Source organism: the organism of the source record quoted next, unplaced genomic scaffold (genome assembly GCF_019419815.1).
Source record: "Pyrus x bretschneideri cultivar Hongxiangsu unplaced genomic scaffold, Pyrus_bretschneideri_v1 Contig3, whole genome shotgun sequence".
NCBI classification, from domain to species: domain Eukaryota; kingdom Viridiplantae; phylum Streptophyta; class Magnoliopsida; order Rosales; family Rosaceae; genus Pyrus; species Pyrus x bretschneideri.
This window is the reverse complement of record NW_025999612.1, coordinates 5,162,973-5,189,497: the sequence shown is the minus strand read 5'-3', so window position 1 is coordinate 5,189,497 and position 26,525 is coordinate 5,162,973. Positions and strand designations below refer to the sequence as shown.

The 26,525-nt window shown below is 36.7% G+C and overlaps 6 protein-coding genes across 12 annotated transcripts; 2 read left to right on the top strand and 4 right to left on the bottom strand.

Annotated features, from left to right (window-relative positions):
- Positions 1-544: 544 nt before the first annotated feature.
- LOC103943772 (MYB-like transcription factor ETC3) lies at positions 545-1,319 on the top strand. Of its 2 annotated transcripts, none has more exons than XM_009354120.3 (3): positions 545-698; positions 771-861; positions 1,067-1,319. In XM_009354120.3, the coding sequence occupies exons 1-3, from the start codon at positions 638-640 to the stop codon at positions 1,191-1,193; spliced, it is 279 nt and encodes a 92-aa protein (XP_009352395.2). In that variant the 5' UTR covers positions 545-637; the 3' UTR covers positions 1,194-1,319. The 2 variants fall into 2 exon arrangements, with proteins under 2 accessions (XP_009352395.2, XP_009352394.2); XM_009354119.3 differs by having other exon boundaries at positions 1,064-1,319.
- Positions 1,320-2,970: 1,651 nt separating this feature from the next.
- LOC103943771 (probable WRKY transcription factor 53) lies at positions 2,971-5,233 on the top strand. The gene is made up of 3 exons (XM_009354118.3): positions 2,971-3,796; positions 4,107-4,238; positions 4,501-5,233. Exons 1-3 carry the CDS (start codon positions 3,480-3,482, stop codon positions 5,105-5,107), a joined length of 1,056 nt encoding a protein of 351 aa, XP_009352393.2. The 5' UTR covers positions 2,971-3,479; the 3' UTR covers positions 5,108-5,233.
- A 156-nt stretch (positions 5,234-5,389) lies between these two features.
- On the bottom strand, positions 5,390-6,784 carry LOC103943821 (the record flags this gene model as incomplete). The annotated part of the gene is given in 3 exon segments (XM_009354182.2): positions 5,390-5,722; positions 5,824-5,841; positions 6,421-6,784. Coding segments are annotated over 3 exon segments (573 nt in total), but the record flags the coding sequence as incomplete, so codon positions are not given.
- Positions 6,785-13,359: 6,575 nt separating this feature from the next.
- LOC108866997 (dihydroflavonol 4-reductase-like) lies at positions 13,360-19,512 on the bottom strand. 6 transcript variants are annotated; one of them, XR_007260217.1, is made up of 9 exons: positions 18,253-19,502; positions 17,671-17,767; positions 17,493-17,565; positions 17,365-17,412; positions 16,975-17,096; positions 15,919-16,088; positions 15,557-15,769; positions 14,371-14,828; positions 13,360-13,832 (listed from the first exon to the last, which is right to left on the bottom strand). XR_007260217.1 is itself a non-coding variant. In XM_048589510.1 (8 exons), exons 5-8 carry the CDS (start codon positions 16,991-16,993, stop codon positions 13,815-13,817), a joined length of 420 nt encoding a protein of 139 aa, XP_048445467.1. In that variant the 5' UTR covers positions 16,994-17,096; positions 17,365-17,412; positions 17,493-17,565; positions 17,671-17,767; positions 18,253-19,489; the 3' UTR covers positions 13,360-13,814. The 6 variants fall into 6 exon arrangements, 2 of the variants coding, with proteins under 2 accessions (XP_048445467.1, XP_048445466.1); XM_048589510.1 differs by lacking the exon at positions 14,371-14,828 and having other exon boundaries at positions 18,253-19,489; XR_007260218.1 differs by lacking the exon at positions 13,360-13,832 and having other exon boundaries at positions 14,312-14,828; positions 16,316-17,096; positions 18,253-19,512.
- Positions 19,513-20,726: 1,214 nt separating this feature from the next.
- LOC103943770 (anthocyanidin reductase ((2S)-flavan-3-ol-forming)) lies at positions 20,727-22,522 on the bottom strand. Its single transcript, XM_009354117.3, has 5 exons — positions 22,329-22,522; positions 22,065-22,234; positions 21,703-21,915; positions 21,213-21,592; positions 20,727-21,107 (listed from the first exon to the last, which is right to left on the bottom strand). The coding sequence occupies exons 1-5, from the start codon at positions 22,444-22,446 to the stop codon at positions 20,954-20,956; spliced, it is 1,035 nt and encodes a 344-aa protein (XP_009352392.2). The 5' UTR covers positions 22,447-22,522; the 3' UTR covers positions 20,727-20,953.
- A 791-nt stretch (positions 22,523-23,313) lies between these two features.
- LOC103943769 (protein SEH1) lies at positions 23,314-26,257 on the bottom strand. The gene is made up of 8 exons (XM_009354116.3): positions 25,972-26,257; positions 25,706-25,820; positions 25,404-25,504; positions 25,089-25,166; positions 24,508-24,663; positions 24,179-24,291; positions 23,743-23,869; positions 23,314-23,564 (listed from the first exon to the last, which is right to left on the bottom strand). Exons 1-8 carry the CDS (start codon positions 26,128-26,130, stop codon positions 23,433-23,435), a joined length of 981 nt encoding a protein of 326 aa, XP_009352391.2. The 5' UTR covers positions 26,131-26,257; the 3' UTR covers positions 23,314-23,432.
- Positions 26,258-26,525: the final 268 nt, after the last annotated feature.

Sequence of the window (26,525 nt, the reverse complement as noted above, 5' to 3'; positions counted from 1 at the left end):
GCACATATTCTTCCATTTGGGAATAACGTATCTTAATAGAATAAATCAATGATAAGAATAGTTAAATTTCTTAATCTTCATTTGAGGATCACCCCTAAAAAACATCATTTGAACCGGAGATTATTTAGTAATTCAAATGTATTAAACAAATCGATGGCGTATGTACCAAGAAACATATTCATGACGAACCGTTCATTTATTTGATATGTTTAGATGACAAAACAATCTTCAATTTAAATGATTTTTGTAGGACTAATGTTCAAATGAAAATTAATAAATTGAATGATTTCAATCATTTTTTGTCAAGATACATTATTCGTAAAACAGGACATACGTGCACGCCACACAGGGATGCAAGTATTATCCAATAAGTATTGTTTTAAAATTTGTGGATTATTATTGGAAAATTAGAAAGACAACAAGAAGTCAATCGGAGTAATGACCACGATAGAAGAGTTCAATATTGAGTCAACTAATTTATGAAATTCCAGCTTCTTACAAATCATTTGAAGTTCATGGTGTCAGATATATATCTATTGTGCGGTTATTTCTTACCCATGCAATCCTTTCTCTCTCTCTCTCTCTCTCTCTCTCTGAGTTTAGGTGTTCCTGTTCTGGCTAGCTTTTGTGAGAGAAAATGGACAAACGTCGTTCACATAAACAAGAAGCCAAGAACACTGCCAATTCCGGCTCAGAAGGTGTTAGGGACACAATAATTTTCATCTCTCTTTAAATATATTGTTCATGATTGTCATGGTTAATTCATGCAGAAGAAGTGAGCAGTATCAAATGGGAGTACGTAAAGATGAGTGAAGACGAGGTGGATCTGATCTACAGAATGTACAGACTTGTCGGAGACAGGTTCGATCGATCTAAACTGAACCATTATCTTAAGAAACTGTTATTGGCACTCTAAAAACATAATTATTATGCACTCCTCATCAATGATATTAAAGAAAATAACTACTACACAGAGTACTATATATATACAAAGACTAATGCCATCGTTTGTAATCATAAATAGTTTATAGCTAGCTAGCTGAACCAGCTTGAACAACATTAGCAGGTGGCATTTGATTGCGGGTCGGATTCCAGGACGAAAAGCAGAAGAAATAGAGAGGTTCTGGATAATGGCACATAGCGAAACATTCTCTCGGAAAAGAAACGAGCCTGCATATCCAACAAAAGACTAAATCATAGCCTCCCGTTTATTTTTTTTCCCTCCAAAAGTATGACCATTTTGTGATTTTCCTCATCTGTGTTTCTGAATAAATATATAACCGGAATAAGGAGATTCGAATTTTGAACCTATCCTAATATTTGGGAGAGTTTTTATTTTTTTATTTTTCATTCATTTGATTTAGAGGTTATTATTTTGTGCTTGTACAATCTTTATAAGTTTGGGTTCTCTATTTTTTTGTGGCCAAGTCTCTTATCGAAATCAATCAAAATCAAACGTTTCATCCAAACTTCTTTTTATTCTAACGTGAGAAGTGATAAACACACACTTTCTTAGTTTCTCACATACTCATGTTTAATCATATTTGTTGTTTCTGTTTAATTTATTTAATCTGAGGACAAACATAAAGCTAAAAACGGTGTATAAAGATCACTTCCCAGTTAGAACTTTCATCATCATGTTGTTATCAAGAGTCTTCTCATCACATAAGTAAGATTGACATATATGACTCATACCACATAAATATTTGTGCAACTTGAGAAATCACATAACAAATAGTAGATTCCATGCATACATATAATAACCAGAATTTTAATATGGTCCTAAATGCTACTTAACTATGTTATTCTTATTCTTTGAGAACCGAAATTCAACCCCTCACCTGGCTTTATTTTGGTTACAAAGTTAATATAACCCTGTCCATGCTAATTTGGTGGGAGGTTTATAGTGTAATTGTTGATGCTGAAATTTACCTACAATCAACACGAATTGTATGGATATTTATTTAGTTAAGAGTGTGAACCTTACATTACAATCAAAGCCTTTCGTTCTATTTCAGATCATTTTCAGCTTTTCTTGTATTGCCTAATTAGTTTTAAAATAGAAATTCATAGGTTAAAGACGCGTTGTGAGTATTTAAATATTATATTACATTCATTAGTACAATGTAGTAAACTTATTAGAATTCATCTATCATTATTAAAATACATTTTTCAAGATAAATCAGTAAGATTAGAAAAAGAGATGGAACCAACAACCATAACAAACAAACATGGTCAGAGGAAACATGGTCAATAATCTCGTCACATAAGAATGTCCAAGTGCTTATAACAACGTGTTGACCAATAACCAAATACCACATATATATAGCTTATGTAGCTTTGCACTTCCTTTTTCCACACTAACGCCAGCGCCTGCATCTCATGTTCTAGAATCACCAAGGAAAACCTAGAACATAGAAACAAAAAGTAGTCTTGGAGCGTACCAAAACCTATACATTTTTTCATCACACGGTCACCTGATATTATTAATTTATTTATGATATCAAATACATATTTAAATATTATGTCTCAAGTCTCTCATATCTTAAATTGTCTCACTCGTATTATAACACACAAATTAATAATATTACGTAACAATATGACAATCGCAGCCGAAATTTTTTCTAAATAGTAACGAAATAGGCCAATAGGGTATGAACTTTGAACATTCTTAGCAAGTACCTTGCTAACAACACAACAACTCTTGACTATCTATTCTTCCAAATCGCAATCATGCAATGCCACGAAGGACAAATCACAAAGGGAGAGAGAAGGAAAGTGCGGGAGAGACAAGGGGAGAGAAAGAAAGTGTACGCGAGAGAGAGAGAGAGAGAGAGAGAGAAACCATTTTACAAGTTATATCTGTAGAGAATTAGAAGAAGTTGAATTGGTCAGCATAGACCTTACTTTTTCTATATGCAGACCAAAGACCAGTCAGAGCTGAAAAACTCGCTTTCTCAGTCAAAACCTCAGACTTTCCACTCTCCAAATCTTCCACTTCAATATTCAAATTAACAAGTCACCTATATATATACAACCTCTCAACTTTCTCCGTTCAAATCAAAACTCTCTCACTCTCTTTGCTTCTGCAGCTTCACTACTCTAATCTTCTTCCCTTTTCCTGCATACTCAATTCCTCACTTCAAATAATCTTCAAATTCTGGATACCAATTCCTCACTTCAAATAATCTTCAAATTCTGGATTCCAATTCCATGTCTGTACCTTCTTACTGCAAACAACGTTTCGGAGCTCACGAATCTCCTTGGGTTCTACTCTTTCTCGGAATATTGCGAAGCTTTAGTGGGATGAAGTTGATGAAGGTTCTTAAACACTGCTCATAATCTTCCACGGTAGTTTTAGTTCACGTGGTTAAGAGTGTCTAAGGTCCTGTGTTCAAATCCTCCCTTCCCCAATATCGCTTGTATCAGGAAGAAAAAATCATTGCTCATAATCCCAACAGACATATAGAATTGAAGAAATGGATTCTGGTAAGAGCGGGGAGCAGAAGTCACTGGTCAATGAGATCATTGAAGGAATGGAGCTAGCAAAACAGTTGAGGCTATGTCTAAATGCAAAATCGTCAGCAGACACCAAGCAATTTTTAGTGCAGAGGATACTGTCGTCATATGAGAAGGCCCTTCTGATGCTGAAATGTGGTGGTTCGCCACAAAGTCCTATCAGAGCAATTGCTAGCGCACCGGAGTCGCTAATGTCAGCCAATGAAGGACCTTGTTGCGTTGAGAATAACAGCAGTCTCCAGGATCATCAGGACCTGACGGCGGTCTCCAAGAAAAGGTGAGATTGGATTAACAATTAAGTCAAAAAAATAGGCCTCTTGGTGTCAAGGATTGTATTGGATAAATGCACTAAATTCAATATATGTTGAATGAAGAAATGGATGCCAACTTCCAAGTTGAAAGTAGAAGATGAATTAGCGACGAAGGAAACTTACCCTTGTAATTCCCACAAAAAATGGTAGGATTGGGAAGGATAAGTTTCCTCGTTGCTAATCCATCTGGGGAGTTATCCAATCCAATCTAATCTTATCCACCAAACGAGCGTAATCGCAAAGAACCAAATGCTGATTTGAATTTGCATATTGCAGAAAGGAAATGGCCAAATGGACAGAACATGTCACGAGAGTAATCTCTGAGAATGGGATTGAAGGACCCCATGAAGATGGCCACAGCTGGAGAAAATATGGGCAAAAAGACATCCTAGGAGCCAAACATCCAAGGTAAAATTAAGGATCTTGTTTTACTTTAATCAGTTAATCTTATCCTGCTGCAATCATTTGCAGTAACAGTCACTTGTCCCACGTGTTAAAAAGCAATATAAAATACATTACCTTTAATACGCACGTGCACAAAAGCTGAAGATTTTGGTAGGGAAAAGATTCATCCTTGAGAAGCTGCAAACACAGCAGTATTCTTCTGTAAGATGGAAAGTTTCACATTGTTATGAACAATTCTGATGATCAACTTGTTTAAAATCCGCAGAAGCTATTACAGATGCACGTACCGGAACACGCAGAATTGTTGGGCTACAAAGCAAGTGCAAAGATCAGACGAAGACCCCACCGTCTTCGAAATCACATACAAAGGGAAGCATACATGTTCTCATGGCGGCAGTTCAGTGCCACCGCCACCATCACCAGAAAAGCAAGAACGAAAACGACACAATCATAACAATACTTATCAACAACAGCAGTCTCAAGGAAACCAAATGAGCTTCCCAACTAATCTGAGAGTCAATACTGAGAACTTAGACGACAGAGAGAACACAGCATCTCCTTTCTCTTTTACTTCATCTCCGTTCGGAAGTATCAGCGATGACGCCTTCCTATCTTCGATGCTTGATGATAAAAGTCTTTTTGACAATTTCAATCAATCATTCCTGTCTCCAGCCGCAGGCGGATCAAACTATTACTTTGCGCTGCCTAGCCAGATGAGAAACATTGCAGGAAACGAGCAACGTTCGGAATCTGATATCATCTCAGCCAACAATTCGTCAACCAATTCTCCGATTCCGGACATGGATTTTCCACTGCAGCCAGTCGAACTCGACCCCTATTTCCCATTTGACTCCCCAGGATTTTTCTTATAAATCTACTTGATCTTTGAGAATAAGAATAAGTAGCTTCGAGATTGCCAATACCATATCTTGAATCAACCATGTATTATAGAAGAGGAAGATTTCTAGTAAAAGATAAGAGCTTTTTGTGATGTTCAACATATAGCAACAGTTCCATAGCCACATTTTATAACCAAATAAAATGAAGATCCTACCACATTGCTTTCGAAAAATAAACAAACTTTCAAAGACTCTGAGGCGGCGGTTATGTTCTTAGTTCGATAACAACATAACAGAATCAGAAAGATAAGGATATTGTAGGCACATCCGCAATATATATGATTGTAGATTGGACAATAATTCAACTATTCAAGACTCTACACAAAAAAGAAAAAACACTAAAAGTGTTGCAACTTTACATACAGTGAATGAACACAGAGAGAGCCGGCTGCTGCACCTAAACAGAAGTTTTCTTCTCCTCCTTCAACCTGGGAATAGGAGCTGATGTTCTTTCTTCTGCATCTCCAGCTTTTCTGAGAGCTCCCCTCAACCCCAACACGATGAATATGTTGGTTAGAGTGAGAAATGCCTCAGCCCCGCTATGTAACCAATTGACATTCGCTAATGAAGTGCCGTTATTCACCTTTGCTGTTCAGCCCCCACAACCAGAGTACGGTAAGGCATTGATCCATGAAACTTACTAAAATAATGTGCACAGATTTCTCTATTTCTCGAACACGAAATCTCACCATAAATTCCAGCAGGAACTGCTCAGTTGATAAGAGGAAAGAGAGAACAAAATTATGTCAGTAGAGTCCAATCAGAGCATCTGACAGTAATCATTTAATAATAGAAGGCCAAATTCAACATCAAACAACAATCCAACTAGAGTGTAGTGAATGTTTGACGGGGCAATTCAACATGACTATGTGACAATTTGCTCAGCAGAAACACAACCGTTGTCTTTCGGTTCGAGAGAAGTGACATGCATTTGTGAGACCAAGATGGCGGTATCTCAAGCCTATAATGCACCACCACGAGTTTTTACTTGGCAACATAGCTTCACATGATTAGTTTGAGATATTGTGACTTTAGTGTCCCAGTTGCATATAAGTTCTCTTCTGGCCAATAGACTATCGTAAAACAATAAACAGTATCCAAGTACACATGAACATGCAATACTTTGTTGTTATGTTTCTCAAATTTCAGGAATTTGCAATCCAATTGGAGGCCTTAACAATTGCTAAACTAACCAACCCAAAAAAGGATAAATTATCAAAAACCCAGGAAGCCAGGAAATTTTTTTAAAAAAGGTGCTAGAAAAGGAAAAGCTGGGAAAAACTCACTGGTGGCCCCCACAAAAGCAAGCAAGAAGTAGAACCCAAAAAGGGTGAGCTTTGGGGCAGATTTTGACTTGGTGATGAACTACAAGAAACCCAGGTAGGGAAACAGGGAAGCTGCAAACAGCTGTGAAGCTATGCTCTGTGAGTCAATGCTGGGCGCCCATGGATCAATCGGGAACACCACACCAAACACAATCCCACCCGAACCTCTTCTGCTTTTACTGCCGATTCTTCTTTCTGTGTAAAACTTGGATTCTCTGCTTCTGGAAAGTGGGTTCGGGTCGGGGATCCGCGAGAAACATGGAGAACCCAGAAAAGTTGGAGGAGGAAAAATGGTGGAGGATTTACAGAGATTGAATGCAGGTGATGGTCATTGAGGAGAGAGAGGTGGAGTGAGAGTGTTCAGAGCGGGTATTGGTTGGAGCCGTTTTTGTTATCATCAAAGTCAGAGTAAGTGGCCAGATCTAGACCGTTCAATTTCCTTACTTCCGGGAATGTGGAGCAGGTGGTTTTATCTGGACCGTTTAATAATAATAGGGCCTTGGTTTTTATATTTGAAGAAACCCACTCCACACCCGCCCCCCGCCCAAACAACCAGCACCCCCCCTCCCCCCCCCCCCCCCCCCCCCCCCCCCAAAAACCCCCCCTCCCGCCCAATTAAACGTCTGGTTTTGACCTGTTAAAACTCTGAATTCGCTTTGAAATGTGAAGAAGGACATGAAATGAGTTAACTGTGATGTGACATTCTAATTTAACAATACATTAGCATGCAGATAAAAATTTTGTTTAACATGCATCATTTGATTGGAACATCACATGTCATTGAACTCGTTATAAATAAGTTATTTTTCGAAATGTGCTCTTTAAGTGTTAAATGGAATGTCTCAATGACATTGGGCAGTGTGCTTAGGGCAAGAAATAGACGAGTTACGTTGTGAGTCTTATGTTGTGTGTTGTCTTATTACCAGACAACTTGCAAAATAAAAGCTTGGAGGTGTCAAAGTACTTTTGTTGAGCTCTTTTGAGGTAGTTTTTGATTTTTTTCTCAATGAATTATTGAATTTAGTACTATGTGAGCAGGTAACCAGATTGTAATTGCAGACAATTACTGGGTTTTGTTGACAATAAGCTGTCAATTATTAGAAATCGGAAGTTAACTTGATATTGGTTTTATGTTTCGACTGTTTACTATGTTTTTGAGTTTTGGTTAAAAATTTGATCTCTTTAACATTATTCAAACTTTAAAGGTGTTAAAAGTTTTGGGCGTTTCTGGGGAAAGTCTTGGTCTTTGTCTTGGTGATAAGAAGCTCTCAATTGTTAGAAATTAGAAGTTTGGAAGTTCATAGTTATGCGTTTAATATGACTTTGCGTTTCAGTTAATTGACATAAGTTTCGTGGCTTGATTACTTGATGATGGGTTTTTTTGTCGCATTGATGTGAGTTTTGGTTGCAAACATTTCCTTGATAATAAAACCATATGAACAAGTTGTCACTTAGTACTATGTCTAGCGGTATTCATCTTTACTTGTAAGTGAGAGGTCTTAGGTTCGACTCTCGCCAAAGGTGAATTTGAACCATATTATTGCTAGCATATTGTGAGGCTATGCCCACGCCCTCCCCTTAGTGTAGATACTATTATTTGTTCAAAGAAAAAACCCATATGACCAAGTTTGAAAGCAAAACTTAAAAATAAACTTAGGGCCGGCCATGAGGATAGTCAAAGTAGGCGCCCACCTAGGACCTTCAATAAAAATATCGAAACTAAATTCATAGGTAATAATATAATTTAAAACAAAAAAAGGGTTAATGACAAAAAACTACCTCAAGTTTGGGTCAAATGACACTTTAATACCTCATCTTTTAAAATTGACAATGTCATACCTCATCTTACGAATTTGTGTCAATGTTATACCTTCCGTTAGCTTGGCCGTTTATTTCTCAGTTAAATGCTGACGTGGCTTGATCCGGGACCCATTTTTATTAAAAAATTAATAAAAAAATTATTAAAGACAAAAAAAATCATTTAATATTATTTAAATATTAAAATAATAAAGACCCTTTTTTTTTTTCCTTCTCTCTTCTTTTTCTTCCCTCTTCTTCCCTCTTCTTCTTCTTCTTCTTCTGCAGGGGGACGAACTGAGCGAACTGGCTTTTTTTTTTTTTTTTTTTTTTTTGTTCTTCTCTCTTCTTCTTCTTCCTTCTTCTTCCCTCTTCTTCTTCTTCTTCTTCTTCTTCTTCTACTTTTGCAGGGGGACGAAGTGGGTTTTTTTTTTTTTTTCTTTTTCTTCTCTCTTCTTCCCTCTTCTGCAGGGGACGAACTCGATTTTTTTTTTCTTTCTTTTTCTTCTCTCTTCTTCTTCTTCTTCTTCTTCTGCAGGGGGCGAACTGGGTTTTTTTTTTTTTTTTCTTCCCTCTTCTTCTTCTTCTTCTTCTTCTTCTTCTTCTTCTGCAGGGGGACGAACTGGGTATTTTTTTATTTTTTATTTTTTCTTCTTCTTCTCTTTCTTCTGCTTCCCTCTTCTTCTGCGGGTTATCCCTCTTCTTCTTCTTCTTCTTCTTCTTCTTCTTCTTCTGCAGGGGGACGAACTGGGTTTTTTTTTTTTCTTCTTCTTCTTCTCTTTCTTCTGCTTCCCTCTTCTTCTGCGGGTTAGGTTGGGGGGGGTGGGGTTGGGTGGGAGGGGACGGGTTTGCTGCTGTTTTTTTTTATTTTTTTATTTTTTTATTTTCCTTCTCTCTTCTTCTTCCTCCCACTTCTTCCCTCTTCTTCCCTCTTCTTCTTCTTCTGCAAGGGACGAACTGGGTTTCCATTGTTTTTTTTTTTTTTTTTTTTTTTTTTTGTGTTTCCTTCTTCTTCCTCCTCCTTTCTAGGTTGCAGGGGGTTAAGTTTGTGGTGGGGGGAGGGGGGATGAACTGGGTTTGGTTTGGTTTGGGTTTTTTTTTTTTTTTTTTTTTTTCTCTTCTTCTTCTTCTTCTTTCTCCTTCTTCTTTTCTGGGTTGCTGGGTTGCAGGAAGATGATGGGGAAGAGAGAGGGGGGAGATGCACGAAAGGAGAGGGAAGATGATGTCTAATGTTTTTAATTTTTTTATGTACTTTTTATTATTATTTTAATATTTAAATAATATTAAATGATTTTTTTTGTTTTTAATAATTTTTTTATTAATTTTTTAATAAAAATGGGTCCCGGATCAAGCCACGTCAGCATTTAACTGAGAAATAAACGGCCAAACTAACGGAAGGTATAACATTGACACAAATTCGTAAGATGAGGTATGACATTGTCAATTTTAAAAGATGAGGTATGAAAGTGTCATTTGACCCATATTTGAGGTAGTTTTTTGTAATTAACCCAAAAAAAAAGAAAGAATTTTACTGTTTTCTTCTTCTTCCTCACCCACATGTAAGTTGTTACTATAGTTTTATTCTTTCAAATCCAATTGAAATTTTAAAAATAAAAATATCAGTCTTTTTCTTGATACAACCCCAATTGCTCTCTTTTTGTTTTCGCAAAATCTATCGCTTTTCTCTCTCGGTCTTCACATGATGAGTATCCTAATATTGATGTGAAAAACTTCTTTCTAGAGTTAAGAATTTTGAGAGAAATTTTACCAAAGGAAATAAATTGGGCAACAAAAGTATTGAAATATTTGAGACAAATGGATGGTTGTTTCCCGAATGCATGGGTTGCTAATACCATACAAGTTACAGTTGCCTATGCAGAAAGATGTTTTTCAAAATTAAAGGTCATCAAATATTATCTTCGATCAACTATGTCACAAGAAAGATTGAATGGATAAACTATTTCATCAATTGAAAAAGAATTCGTTGAAAAATTAGATTATATAAACTTAATTAGCACATTTGCGAGAAGTATAATATTTAAGTGATATGTGTATATATTTTTTCTTTTGATATTAATTTCGAATGATATTTAATGTAGAATAGACTGTTTCATGCATTTAGCGAATTCTTTTTTATATACATATCATATCAATATATATACAAAATGTCAGAGGTCAAAGACCTTTAGGATCCTATTTCAAAGGCTCGCCTAGGCCCTCAAATTCTGAGGACCGGTTCTGAAATAAATTAGTCTTTATGGCACCCTTATACACTACTGTCCGGATTGTCCTATAAACATAGGGAGTAGGTTAAAGTCAGTCAACCAGTGAAGAGTTGTTGTGTCTTCACTGAGTTCTTCTTGCTTGAGAACCTTGTTTCAAACTGGTTATGTATAGTCCCTTAACTTTCTGTTATTCACGTTAAAAGACCTGGAAACCGAACCTTTACTCCAACAACGGGAAACCAAAGCGTTTCGTCTCCAAATTTGCTTGCTTCTTATGCTTGTAGTCATCACTGTGTCTTTTTACACTTTCGCAGCGGCAAAAGGCAAATATATTGTTGAAAGAGGATCTTCTCTTCCAGTGGAAGACGATTCTGACTTGCTAACTTCACCGGATAAGCCTTTCACATGTGGGTTCTATGGTTTGGGTAAAAATGCCTAATGGTTCTCCTTTTGGCATTTCTTTACAAATAATGAATGCGAACGAGGGTTGCAAGCCTAAGTTCAAGCTTACATGCTCTCAGAAATTCATGCTGATTAAGCGTGTAGATTTCTATGGATTTGATCTCGCGTATAATGAATCCACTTCCATTCACTACTGCAAAAACCTCTGCGCGGAGGATTGCCGTTGTGAATCATATGCCTACAGGGGATGGAAGTGCTACATAAAAGGCGCTCTCTTCAGGGGGCGCAGCGCAGCTCTCCCATGTCAATGGCAGTCTATACACAAGGCTGCCTCCTAGTGTGGAAATGCTTCCATCCATCAAATTTAACTTCTCTAAACCATGCAGCATCAATAAGACTAAGGTCGAAACCGGATCTCCTTCAATGTATGAAAAACCGAGAAAAACGGTGAGATGGGATTGAACTTTTTTTCAAATTTGCACCAGACAGAATGAATTTGTCTTAGATTAATTTGTCTTAGATTAAGTTATCCCATCCTTTTTGCTTGGACAGATTGGACTAAGCTCAACACATACAATCCTGAAATAGTTATGCTAATGAATCTGCAAGATTTGGTTTATTCGGTAATTAGGATCTCTCACAACACTAGAATATGTAGAGCCTAAAAACGAAAACATTATTACACCAGCGTTTGTAATATGATGTTTTTGTTTCTGCAGTCAGAAAATTAAATCAGTTGAGAGAGAGAGAGTTCTTTGATAACCTGTTAGACGAAACACAAACCAAGAACAAGTAATATGAATTACTGTGATCAAAACACAAACTGATGTTCATTAAACTAATATACGGAGAAGATCATACCTGCAGATGAACTCGAAGAAGCAGCCACGTCCAAGTTTCGCTGTAAGGTTGCAGTGCACCATCTCCTCTCTCCAATAATCGGTTTGCTCTAACTAATAATAGGTCTTAGTTCAATGATAGAGCGTATAAACTATGAGAGCAGAGGCCACTATATATACACAATATGATCCTCGCCAAATCCCATAAGGATTCCCCTATTAGAATCCTTATAGACAACCAACATAGTCTTTCAGCATAGCATGGATTACAAGTCCATTCTCAATATGACTTCGTATCCAAACTTGAATCAAATAACTTAATCCACGTATTCATACTCATGCTCCTATTCTAACATTCTTCCACTTGAGCAAGTATGAAAAAGTAAATTAGTTCTATCAAGTTTACAACAGGGTGATCACTAAGTCTTTTGAGTTTCATCATAAACAATCTACCCGTGCATTTCAAAACATAGGACCAAATTACAACCATTATGTAAATGCTAACTTCAAATCACATATGTTCAATTTGCACTTATAACATTATGACCAAACTGATACAAGTAGACCTTAAAATTGTCTACTCCCACTATTTTCCAACTCAATTCGAAACAATTAAGTAAAACTATCAACTACTAATTCATTCCAATATAATGAATTACCAATATATGAATTCAACCAACTGCTCAAGTCAAATCACAAAGATTCTCAAAGCATCAAACTAAATCCAAAACACATATATATATATATATATATATATATATATATATCAGACCAATCAATTACAAAAATTGAATCTCTGAATGCAATAAACCTAGCTAACAATTATACTAATTGATAATTAAACTAGCTAAACATAAACTTAACTTTAGAGAAGAACATTATTGCCACACCAACTCTTCGAACTTCACAGAAGCAGCACTTCTCAAACTTTATTTTGCAACCGTCTTTAATGCAGCAATTGCTTTTTATAAAATAGAATAACAAACTACTCCCACTGATCGAAAGACTTTTCACAGACATTAACTACCTCTTTGCCATTAGCTCTCAGATAATCTTGAATTATTTCTAGCATTGTTGAATTTCTTCCCTTTTCCTCCTTGCACAAAATTCACAGTCTCAACATCCTTGCCTCTTTCTTGTTGTTGCCGAGTCTCCTCTTGAACACATTGTGCGATGAGCTCATCTATATCCCAACTCTTGTCTTGTGTATTATAACACCTTCAACTGAGAGTACTTGCTATGGAGAGCCTGGAAGATCATGAATACCAGTTGCTTTTCACCAATATTGACATCCAGTGTATTCAACTTTTCAGCAGCATCGGTCATTGTCATGATATGATCTTTTATAAAACCAGTGCCTTCAATCTTGTATGTGGTGAGCATTGCCATGTATTTGTTGAATAAGAAGAGTATCCAAGATAACTCTAATGATCCCAAGAAGAAGAAAATAGAGTACACTCTTAAAGAAAACTCACAAAACAAACTAATTAGCAAAGCTTTTCTTATTTAGCTCTAGGCTTTGTTTTTCCTTGGATGATATACAATGCTTGGGGACTTGGGTATTTATAGCAAACCAAATGAAAGATACACCACACACTTACTTCACCTACAACATCCACCTACTTCACCTACAACCTCCACTTACTTCACCAACCTCACACACTTACTTCACCTACAACATCCACCTACTTCACCTACAACCTCCACTTACTTCACCAACCTCACACACTTACTTCACCTACAAATGACATTGATTCTCAACAGTATTGACTAATTTCCACCTTTTGAGACTCCTTGGACTTTTTCTCAATTGCATTCAAATAATCAACTGCTAATTCATGCTTCTTTATTCCACCTCGAATAGTATCGGTCATGGCACTTTCAAGGATAGAAAGTGCCACTTTGTTGGCTCTGGCCCATCTCTCTGCATCTGCTTTCTCAGCCCGTGTACATTGATCAGTCAGAATTGGTTTGGGAGTATCCAATGCAACATCAAACTAATTAAGTGTCAACAACAGTCCAATCTCTCATCTCCACTTCTTGTAGTTGCTTCCCCCAATGAGAATGAGAATATTGGCTAAGTTCATAGTCCTTAATGATATTGCAGATCCTGCAGATTCAGCGAAGAAATATGCAACAATAGATAACCAATAGATGTCTCATGCATAATGATGTAATATCAAAATAAAACGATCATCAAAATCAGAAGATCATGACTTTCCAAGATATTGGAAAATTATAGCCTTATATGTGATTGGTCATCCATTGCTTAAGAATTCCTAACTGGCAGTTCTAATTAGTTTGGATTTTTCTTGGAAGAGAACCCAGACCAATGATTTTGCATGAAGTCCAACGGAAAAGAAAAACTTTTGGAAAAGTTTTAACGGTAATATTTTATTAACACGTTTTGTCGTTATTCATAAAAACCACATACCGGAACTCGAGTTCGATTCTTCTAGGTTGAAACATAAGGCAAATTTATTTAAGTTGCAGAACCCATTGATTTTAATAGCAGAATTCATAAACTTGTGATTAAGGCTCTGATACCACATGTTAGACGAAACATAAACCAAGAACAAGTAATATGAATTATTGTGATCAAAACACAAACTGATGTTCATTAAACTAATGTACGGAGAATATCATACCTGCAGATGAACTCGAAGAAGCAACCACTTCCAAGTTTCACTGTAAGGTTGCAGTGCACCTTCTCCTCTCTCTAGTAATCGGTTTGCTCTAACTAATAATAGGTCTTAGTTCAATGATAAAGCGTATAAACTGTGAGAGCAGGGGCCACTATATATACACAACATAATCATCAACAAATCCCATAAGGATTCCCCTATTAGAATCCTTATAGACAACCAACATAGTGTTTCAGCATAACATGGATTACAAATCCATTCTCAATAAGACTTCTTATCCAAACTTGAATCAAATAACTTAATCCACAGATTCATACTCATGCTCATATTCTAACATAACCTCCTTCCACTTGCTACACTATCATCAAGTATGTTCTTCATGCCATAATTATACTCAAAAACCGATCTTCACCAGCTAACTGAAGTCACATTTGATTCCTTCTTCCGATCCTTCGACGAATCTGAAATGAATTCAATCAAGAATATGAAAATGGATAATATTCATGGAGTTCAATGTTCAAAAGGAGGGAGAACTTCCAGAATAATTAAAGTTAAAAGTTGGATATGTGCTCGGCAAACATCTTCAATGTGTACAGGAGGAACAAAACCGATAACTTCTTGCGTGAATTTTAATGCATTGTAACTGTTCAAGTTATCAAATTGCAGAAGAATGCAGAAGAATGCTTGATGTTCATATGAGTTCTTGATAGAGAGAGAGAGACACTCGAAAGAATAACAGTTTTAGAGAGAAATAATTGTATCTTGTATATTGACTTCCTTAATACTTACAGCAGTTACTCATATATATATAGACAAGATTTCATCAGTCACTAAGTAAGCTAACTATCATATAACAAACTTAACCACTTAGCAACCTAATCTACGTACACTCATCATCTGGAACAACTAATATATCTTTACACAAGTCCCCGGTCAGTTGTGATATAACTACTCCCACACTTAGAGGCGAACTTGGGAGAAGAGTTTCTCCTCCTACTAGGCCACAAGGAAGAGTTACCGCTTATAATTTACCACCGTCAACACTGCTTTCTCTGCTAATGTCTTTGATACGATATACCCCTATAACACATTTCCAGATTAAAGATCAAACGTAATTATTCGATGCTCATTATTGTAGCGAATTCATATATCGTAGAACAAATAACGTAAGAGCAAGTAGAAGAGGTACCATTGTGAAATCAGTGCCATGAGGAAATAAGACATCAAGGGGTGTCCAACATGATTCATCAAAGTAGGGTTTGAATCTAGCCCCATCTTCTGTCTGAGGCGACGCAGCTAGTATGCTTGCAGTGTAGATGAGTCGCTTGACGGTCTGCGAACGAATGCAGGACTCAGCAATGATTCTCACCCCAGCAACAGCAGCTTCACCTGTGTCCTTGTACTGCATAATCAAAATCCTCAAATTATTACTATCCCTTTGTTTGTCGCGCACGATTGAATCAAACTATTGTTCATGATGAGACTAGAATGGATTGGACAAAATAGTCCAATCCTATTTGCTATCTACCTAAAACAGCATGAGTGTCTGACCTGAGAGCTTGGGTTGTTATGCTGCATCGGAGTGGCAACATGGAAAACAAACTCACAGCCTTCAATGGCAGGCTCAGACTCTTGAGGGTCATATAGGTCAGCTTGGAACAGCAACAATTTGGTGTTCGCATTAGGAAGGGACTTGAGAACCCCAACTTTTGACGCATCATCTGTAACATACGGAGTAACCATAAGAGGGTTGCATCACAGAGAGAGAGAGAGAGAGAGAGAGAGAGAGAGGGTGGGAGGTGGAGTTCAATGTTCATAGCCTTTTGCTCTGAGGGAAAACACAACTTGCCTTCTTAAGCCTCTACAGTTGTATACCCCCAACATACACAATATCAATTTGCATTCCAAACTAATTGATTGAAAACATTTTCGATAGTTTTATTCATACCTCGGCTTTGTGACCCGAAAGTAGTGCAATCTTCTCCAATGAGAGCCTTCCATCCGAGTCAGGGTTTAACCCAAGATGCCATATTGATATTCCCTTGATATGAATTGTGTGTTTTAAAACTTTCAAAGTTGATGGGTTACTATAAGGTACTGGTAAGTTGCTAACTTGTCTTTTTTTGGGTGGTGTGTTTCCCGTTGTCTGACAACTTCGGAAGAGAAAAACTTTAAAGTAATCAGAAGTACTTTTGCTGGCCTTTTTTGGGGAAAGTCTTGGCCTTTGTCTTGGTGATAAGAAGCTCTCAATTGTAGGAAATTACAAGTTTAGAACTTGACTAGAATTTGTACCCGCGTGTTGTTGCGAGATTGAAAACTATATAAATGATTATGCAATTTCAATCTTCATAAACAATGTTTGAGTCAAAAACTGAGTTACCAATGCCAATGCAAATTATATACAACCTCATCATGAATGAAACAAATTTAAATATCAAAAGAGAAACCTATTTCGTTTATTAAAAATGTTGTTTATTGCAACACTAAAAGTTGTCCTCTGCTATGTTGGTCATTAAGCAAGCATCCCAGGCAAGGGAAAAAAAATTGAAATAAATTTATAGACAGTAGAATTATATCATGAACAAAATAAGGATAATGAGTGTTTACCTAGTGTTTTTGTGTGCATAAAGAAGTCTGATTTTGCATGAAATGGAGATGACCTTATCTGGCAATTCTATAGGATGCGATCAAACTTTTGTGCATTTCCAACTTGTCTTGCAACCAAGTTTCTACAAAACAGATCGAATTCAAGAAAGTAATTAGACCAATGCATAAGAGATTATAAGAAAAAGTATAGAAAATATAAACCACATATAACACCTATTATACTACTATGTATTCCGAATACACCTAAAAATATATTGATTTCTAGTAAATGGTTCGGTTCCAATTAATTCCACTTTAGTTTCTTTCAAACCCTTCAACTTATCCTTGACATTTTTTTTAATGACATCATAATTAAGAGTTAGCTAATAATAAATATACAAATATGTTAACCTTTAGTTGACCCTCGACATGTACTCGGAAGAAGACTCTTTCAACATCCTAAAATCATGTCAAGAGTTAGAAGGGAGCAAGAAAAAAGTAATGTAAGAGCTCTGTAAAATTGAGGTAGAGCATATTACCTTATAGGGCCTCTTTAGAATCAGGTGGACCAAGTTCTATTGTCATGGTTTCATCATCCAATTTGTCAACCATCTGAAAAATGAAGAGAGAGTATCTACATAAGTAAAATCTGAAAAGTAATAGCAAAAAATGAGTCGGTTGTTTAAAACAACGATCTAGCTAAGACAACATCCATACCTGCATATAATTCACAACGTCTGAGATAGAACAGTGTAATAAGGAATTTCCACCAAGTTCCTTTTCAGAGATCCACCAGTCCCTCTCAAAAATCCCACTTCAATGAAAAGGAAGTTAGGCCATATTATAAAATGCATTACTCCAGCTTTTTTTCAAAAATGATATTCTAGGAAGCTAAATGCTTGAAGAACCTAAGAAGAAGATAATATATAAATTTATACTAAATTGTAATATTAAATCTACATATACTAAAGTAAAGTTATCGTAAATGCCCAAAAATAAATCTAAACAAAAACTTGGAACTAAAAACCAAATGATTATCAAACAACTCCTAAAGGATTACACATTCTGGATTTATTAAATGGAGTTTTTCAAGACCTTCAACTAAGTGAAACTAATATACAAATACTAAACAATAATATCGTACAGCCTTAACTCAATCTTCTCAAAATTGATCATGACACACCCTTTGTACCACATGGAATATCCCTTACCTACAATGTTGCTAACAGAAGCTTTCAAAACTATAATGAATGGAAAGACAAAATCCTCAATCTTCCAAACATGGATTGCCAAAGTTACCTGATCAGTCTGCAGGGTCACTTGAATGGGTTCAAAATGGGTGACCAGAGGCAGCTTGAGATGAAAACCTAAAATTTGAAATAATGAGAAGTAGGCAAGGTTAAGGCCCTATGCAATCAACTTCTCAATGCACATCACCTGGATCTGTAATTGTCTTCAGAAGAGCGCATCCTCTCCAATATACCCCAACATGACCTTCTGGGACTTGGTGCAGAATTGATATAGTTGATGATGATGGAAGAACCATCTGTAAACATCAAGACGTCCCAATTTTAAGAATTTAGCATACTAATCGAAGTTCCCCAGCTAGCATATCATAGTATTTAGCAAAAATACAATCCAAGTCTATTGCAACTATCATTACAGAAAACCAAAAATTGCAAGAAAAACCTTCGATTCAATGCATTATTGGGAAATCGCGTAACTCTAATTCTCAATCAACTAATACAAATGTTAGATAGAGGATTAATGAAGTCACCAGATGCATTTTATTGCACATGATCATGCTTAGCAAACATATGATCATTAATGACACGACAAAAGAATGCATTACGAAACTGTAAAAAACTGAAAATTAATACTTTAACACAAATATATGCATTCAGTGGAAATCAAGAATAGATACATAATACTCGAAATAGAGGAATTACTTACCATAATAAAATCTAAAAGTGAAACAAATTGATGAACAACTGAGTTAGTACTACATATCAAATGATGGATTAAGCTCGAAGATAAAATGCAATAAGCAATACTTGTTATTTGTATTAGTTGTAAATTTGAGGCCTTTCACTTTAGATTGTCGCCCCAACGTAGCAGCAAGGAAGTTGTATGCAAAGATGACAGCTGCTTTAGAACACCCATATCATAAAAGATTCAATTAGAGGCCATAGAGATTCAGCGGAACAGAGAGAAAAAGATAATCCCAAACGAAATTCTAGAGAGAAAAGAGTTACCTTGAAATCAAAGCCAGTTGAAGAATTTTCTTCGAATCGGGAAAACCGGGACAATGCTTCCTGGAAAACTGTTGAGAAAGAATTGGGGGTGGGTTGGCAGAACGTATTGGAAGCAAACAGAGCTCAATTTCACTTAACTAAGAAACCCAATTCAATCCTTGATTAGAACACATAACATAGGCTAATAAAATATCTCACCAAAGCACAAAACGCAGAACAATCGAACGAAAATCAGTGGAGAAAGAGTGAAAAGCAACAGAAGCAAAAAGAGTAAAAAGCAAAGGGAAGAAGCTAGAAGACGCAGCGATGGTCGACAGGTGGAATGGGAAGGGCATAACCGCATTTTCACTGTAGAAAAAGCTGAAATAAAGCACAACCAGATAAAATTTTGGAGGGTATTTTCGCTATTTTACTGTTATAGAACAGTACCACTTGAGTTTGGGTTTTCGTATATATAAATATGCGTTTAATATGACTTTGCGTTTCAATTAATTGACATAAGTTCGTGGTCTGATTACTTGATGATGGGTTTTTTTGGAGGAAAACTAATGAAAAGGGGTTTGAAAACTTTAAATTTTAATCAAAAAGTCAAAAAGGTGTTGTAAGTAAATAGTACTAGGAGTGACTTTTTAGAGTAAAAATGTCCTTAACGTTAATAGTGAACAGTACCATGAGTGTTTTGTTAAGACTCCTTTTTTTGTTTGTTATCATGCATTGATACCATGTCTATTTCGTTAAGACTCATTTTTTTGTTTGTTATCATGCATTGATGTGAGTTATGTTTACAAACATTTCTATTGGAGTGGAATAATTTAGATCCTCCAATCCTCTAAGAAAACATTACGCCGCTCAAGTCAGCCTTTGTTCAAAATAATTGCAGGAAACTGTAAAGCGATCTGATACTTGCCTTTTTCTTCCCATTTTTCGTCCCCCGTTCTAATGGGATTTTAGGCCTTTTATATAAAAAACTTGGACTCCATGTCTCTTTATCTCACTCCATGTTCCTTAGTAGTGGCTGATTCACGTTGCTTTATTTTATCTCCACTCGCTTAATTTTTAGGATGCATGCGAAGTGGCTAGTTTTTAGGATTCATTGACCCTTATTTTCAATGCAAAACTTAGAAATAAAACTATATGAACAAGTTTGAAGCAAAACTTAGAAATAAAAGCGTCTTTATGGCAGCCTTTCACATTTCTGTACGGACTGTCCTTAAAACACAGGGAGTAGGTTAAGGTCAGTAAACCAGTGTCGTGTAGTTGTGTCTTCACTGAGTTCTTCTTGGTTGAGAATCTTGTTTCAAACTGGTTATTTATAGTCCCTTAACTTTGTGTTCTTCACCATTAAAAGACCTCGAAACCGAACCTTTACTCCAACCACGGGAAACCAAAGTGTTTCGTCTCCAAAATTTGCTTGCTTCTTCTGCTTGTAGTAATCAGTGTGTTTTTTTACACTTTTGCAGCTGCAAAAGGCAAATATATTTTTGAAAGAGAATCTTCTCATTCAATGTATGAAAAACCGAGAAAACGGGTGAGGTGGATTGAATTGTTTTTTAAATTTACACTAGACTGAATGAATTTGTCTTAACACATACAATTCTGAAATAGTTATGCTTATGAGTATGCAAGATTTTGTTTATTCAATAAGTGAGGATCTCTCACAATACTAGAATATGCGGAGCCTAAAAACGAAAACACGATTACACCAGTGTTTGTAATATGATGGTTTTGTTTCTGCAGTCTGAAAATTAAATCAGTTGAGAAAGAGAGCTCTTTGATAACCTCCTTCCGCTTGCAACACTGTCATCAAGTATGTTCTTCATACCATACTTGTACTCAAAACCGTTCTTCACCAGCTTAGTAAAGTCGCATTTGATTCCTTCTTCTGGTCCTTCGGCGAATCTGAAATAAATTCAGTCGTGAATGAAAATGGATAATATTCGTGGCGTTCAATGTTCAAAAGTAGGGAGAAGTTTCAGAACGATTAAAGTTAAGTTGGATCCTTACTCTTTTGCTATCTTGTATTCCGGGTAGTTTTCTTGGAAGCAGGCAGCGATTTCTTTGATACTCGGACTGGCAACTGCACAGCAGAATCTACCTCTCATCGATGGTTGTTCCATGCAGAAGATATGTGCTCGGCAAACATCTTCAATGTGTACAAGAGGAACAGAACCGATAACTTCTTGCATGAATTTTAATGCATTGTAACCGTTCAAGTCCCCGGTAAGTTGTGATATAACTACTCCCACACTTGGAGGCAAATTTGGGAGAAGAGTTTCTCCTCCTACTAGGCCACAAGGAAGAGTTACTGCTTCTAATTTACCACCATCAATGTCGTTATAGTTCAGCACTGCTTTCTCTGCTAATGTCTTTGATACGATATACCCCTATAGCACATTTCCAGATTAAAGTTCAAATGTAATTATTCGATGTTAATTATTGTAGCGAAATTGATATATCGTAGAACGAATAATATAAGAACAAGTAGAAGAGGTACCATTAAGAAATCAGTGCCATGAGGAAATGAGACATCAAGGGGTGTCCAACATGATTCATCAACGTAGGGTTTGAATCCAGCCCCATCTTCTGTCCGAGGCGACGCAGCTAGTATGCTTGCAGTGTAGATGAGTCGCTTGACGGTCTGCGAACGAATGCAGGAATCAGCAATGATTCTCACCCCAGCAACAGCAGCTTCATCTGTGTTCTTGTACTGCATAATCAAAATCCTCAAATTATAACTAACCCTTCGTTTGTTGCGCAGGATTGAATCGAATTATTGTTCATGATGAGACTAGAATGGATTGGACGAAATAGTTCAATCCTATTTGCTATCTACCTAAAACAGCACTAGTGTCTGACCTGAGTGCTTAGGTTGTTATGCTGCATCGGAGTGGCAACGTGGAAAACAAACTCACACCCTTCAATGGCAGGCTCAAACCCTTGAGGGTCATATAGGTCAGCTTGGAACAGCAACAATTTGGTGTCCGCATTAGGAAGGGACTTGAGAAGCCCAACTTTCGACTCATCATCTGTAACATACGGAGTAACCATAAGAGGGTTGCATCACAGAGAGAGAGAGAGAGAGAGAGAGAGAGAGAGAGAGAGAGAGAGAGAGAGAGAGACCCAAGTTCCTGAGGGTGGCGTGGACTGTGTGGCCCTGCTGTAGGAGCTTGTTAACGAGTGAAGAGGCAATGAATCCAGAAGCACCTGTAACACAAACTCTAGAGTTTTTGTTCTCCATGATTTTGTTCCACACAAAGATAAGAGCAGAAGTTATCGTCTAATAAACATGTGAGCAGGATTTGTTGCCCTCCTTATAACCAACTCGGGATGGTAACAGTTCAGTTTAGGGACACAAATGCTATATTCATCCTCATAACCATGAAAATTCATCAGATTCATAACCGTAAATTAACCATAGGAGATTATCCATAATCATACCTACCGGGTAACGGATTTTCCATCGGTCAATAACTATATCCATCTTCATCAAAAACAAAAAATTATATTCTTCCAATTAATGCACTATAATTTAATAAATACTAATTTCGTCATTAAATAACCACGTCCAATAATAAAAAACATAACAATATTAACAATATTTTTGAAGTTGATCATGATAAGGCAATTAATGTTAACAATATTAATAATAATTTCGTCATTAAATAGTTAATGAATTTATTTCAGATTCGCCGAAGGACCAAAAGAAGGAATACATATGTGGGCACGATTTGTTGCCCCTCTTAATATGGATAAGTTGTGCTTGAATCGAATGTCTCCCACCCAATGCAACTTGTCAACACTTGATTCTCATGGCCAGCATAGCAAATCATGGACCAGAACGCCACGTGGCAATAAAACCATGCAAGTTCTCGTGACAAGACAAAAACTACGACCGATGGAGCTTTGTTTTGAAACCAGTCACATAATTTCATAACCTAAGTACGATTGTTCAGAAAACAATACCAACGTCACACCGCCTTGTTCATGTGTTATTACCCAGCAACACTTTCTTTTGAGACCAAACATGACCACTAAACCGTAGTTCCAATTTGTTTCGCTTTTACGTTTCTAAAGAAACAAGCAGCCATATAAAAGGGGCAGCCCGAAGCGAAAATGATTCCCACATCGAATTTCAATTCTGAATAATCTGAACCAAAATGTATAGCTACAATCAATGATGTCTCAAACAGTTACTTGGCTCGGTAACATGCAAAACCAGAGGGACTACCAAGTGGGTTCAAAAGCAGCCTCTTCATGCCAAACTCCGTTCAAACTAGACTGCCACAACCGTACAGCCCCATCATTTCCGGTGGTTGCCAACGTCATTCCACTCATGTCCCATTCCATCTGCCAGACCTGATCACAACATGAAGAAATCAATCAATTAGGAATGTTCATAGCCTTGCTCTCTGAGGGAAAACACAACTTGCCCTCTTAAGCCCGTACAATTATATACCCCCTCCCCTACATACACAATATCACTTTGCGTTCCAAATTCATTGATTGATAACTTTTTCGATAGTTTTATTCATACCTCGCCTTTGTGACCTGAAAGTTGTGCAATCTTCTCCAATGAGAGCCTTCCATCCAAGTCAGGGTTTAACCCAAGATGCCATATTGATATTCCCTTGTCAGTGGCAACTGCGATTACCTCATATGGCCTGAATAAAATTTAAGGAAAACTAATGAAAAGAACTTGAAAACTTTAAGTTTTAACAATAAAGACAAAATAAAAGGTAAAGTGAATAGTACCAAAATTGACTTTTTAGTATAAAAATGTGATTTTTCGTTAAAGTGAACAGTACCAAGAGTTTTTCGTTAAAGTTCCCTAAAATTTATCCAATTTATCTCTCTGTCGTAAAATAGAACAAGGCCATTTTTTCCCAATTTATGAAGACATATACCAGAAAAGCTCCAATTCCTAATCATTACCCAACAGTGCGTGGATGAGCAATGAGACAATTCCCTACCTTCCAATGTTTGGTGCCCATGCAACTGCATAGACCTGATCACCATTGTCACCAGGCGAAGCCAACTCTGCAACTGGGAGCCATCTTTGATGAGCCTGATCAAATTCCCATACCTGTAAAGTACAATCATAAAATTTTGTACAATATCACTTTTGTCAAGTTAACCTAGGCTTTGGACCTCCAAATGTTACCATAACTGTAAAAGACAAAGAAAATAGAGTCGTGTAGTGAAGGAGCCAAGCAACACCCACAACATTTATGTGGCCTGCGGATGTAATCAAATGAATGATAATTAAGTAGGAAGCAGGACAAAGAAGATTTTATCATACCTTGGCGGAATTAAGTTGTGGTGTGTTTGAATTGAAACCCAAAACAAAACTTGATTCCTGGCTTTCTCCTCTTTGTGGATTCCAAGATATAGATGCAGATAAGCATATGGCATGGCCAACTGTAGACACCGAATCAATAACATTCTGAAATTCAGCCTGGACAAAAGACATGAGAAAAGGTCAGAGAGTAGTTGCAGACTATAAAATTCTTTAAGGAATCATTTTCAACAGGAGGAAGAAATCTTTAAAAGTAAAAGGGTGTAACCATTTCAAGAAAAGCACACAAAAGAAAAAGCCCCAAAAATAAGACAGAAAGAGCAACAGAAACAGAAGCTCATGGTCCATTCTCATTCATAAAAACAGGTTAAGGATTGGGGGAAGAAATTGTCTGTCTTCCCTTATACATTCATGAGAGCAATGCATCATTCTATACAACTAGAACTTACATATAATATTTCGGGTTTGTGCAAAAATAATCACAATCAGAAAATTCTGCATCAATTTGAGCTGCATTATAACATTATAACAAAACTACATGGTCTAAGTAACATTATCAGATTGAACCAGATCAAATGATCCACCTGAAGCTGCCAATTCTTCAGTTCCAAAGGATCCAGTAGCTCATAGACCTTGACACGGGCATCTGAATACGCAGTAACCTATAAAAACGAAACAAATTAAAGTTTGTCACATTTCACTCTCACAGAGTGTCCATTGAGCATGTTGCACGGGGTGCAAATAGAACATAAACGAGAACCTAAATCGTATTAGATGAAACGAAGGAAAAAAAAAAAATCAGTAATCCCAAGCATAAATTTTCACTTACAAACTTGATTTCAGAAACTGTACCACAGTGCCAAAATTAAAGAAAATTAGTTGCAGCAACAAAAGCTAACCATTTTTAAACCTGCCGGTGAGACTCCAAATTGGGTATCTAGCAGTTGAGCTGAACCGCTATTAAAGCTTGTGCACAGCTTCCATTGAAGAGGTTGTGCATCTAGATAATAACAAACCCTAAACTTTCATTAGATATGATGCTCGGTAAAATTCCTACACCCAATTCTTGGTAATGGGTGATTCAATATGCATCGGGAAACACAATGCGCCTCAAACTTATTATAAAAATCACTATCCTCACTGTTCCATTACTATATTAAACTGCTTCAGTTAGAAAAGATTATAAATTCAATGAAAATACCTTCAGCAACTTCCTCCCACAATGATAAAGTCCCATCTGCACATACACACGCCACTGCATCGCCGAATTCCGGTGGAACCCAAGCAATTTTCACAACTCCAGCAGCCTCGTGCACCTAAAGCAAAAACCATCACAACATTTCAGGAAAAAAAAAAAAACCGCAACCTTTTCAAGCGGAATTGCAAATTCCAACAGGAGAAAATTAAAAATTAATCGGCCAATTCCTGAAATGAGAAGTCAATTCAAAAAAGGAGGGAGTTAGGGACCTTGGATTTTGAGGTGCAGGAGAAGGACGAAGAACAAGGGTCACGTGAGTCGAAGATGGCGAGGGTTCCGTCGCCGGAACCACTGGCTAATCTCTGGCCGGAGTAGTTCCACGACGAGCAGATGGTGCCTTTATCAAGCGCCACCAACGGTTTCTCCATAACCGCGCAGTCACTGGAGCTCCGATCTATACCCACGACAGTCGGAGGCGGAAGGAGCTAAAACCTCTTTTTTACAGGGTTTTTGGTAGAACGTTGGGATAGTTTCTGGGTCGCTTATGTTTTAAAGTTTAAAACGGGTCGACCCCTTTATGGTATGATTAATTTATGATAAATATTTTGAAATGTTATATGAACTAGAACTTATACACATGTTTTCTATTCGTAACATGAACTAAAATTTTAAGTGATTTATCATATTAACTTTCTAAAATTATTAATTTGTCATCTCATTCTAATACTATTAAGTTTTTCATCTAAAATAAATCATGTATCTCGCATATAATTTGTCTACAAGATTATTTCAGATTTTTGACATTTTTCACAAGTTCTTTAGT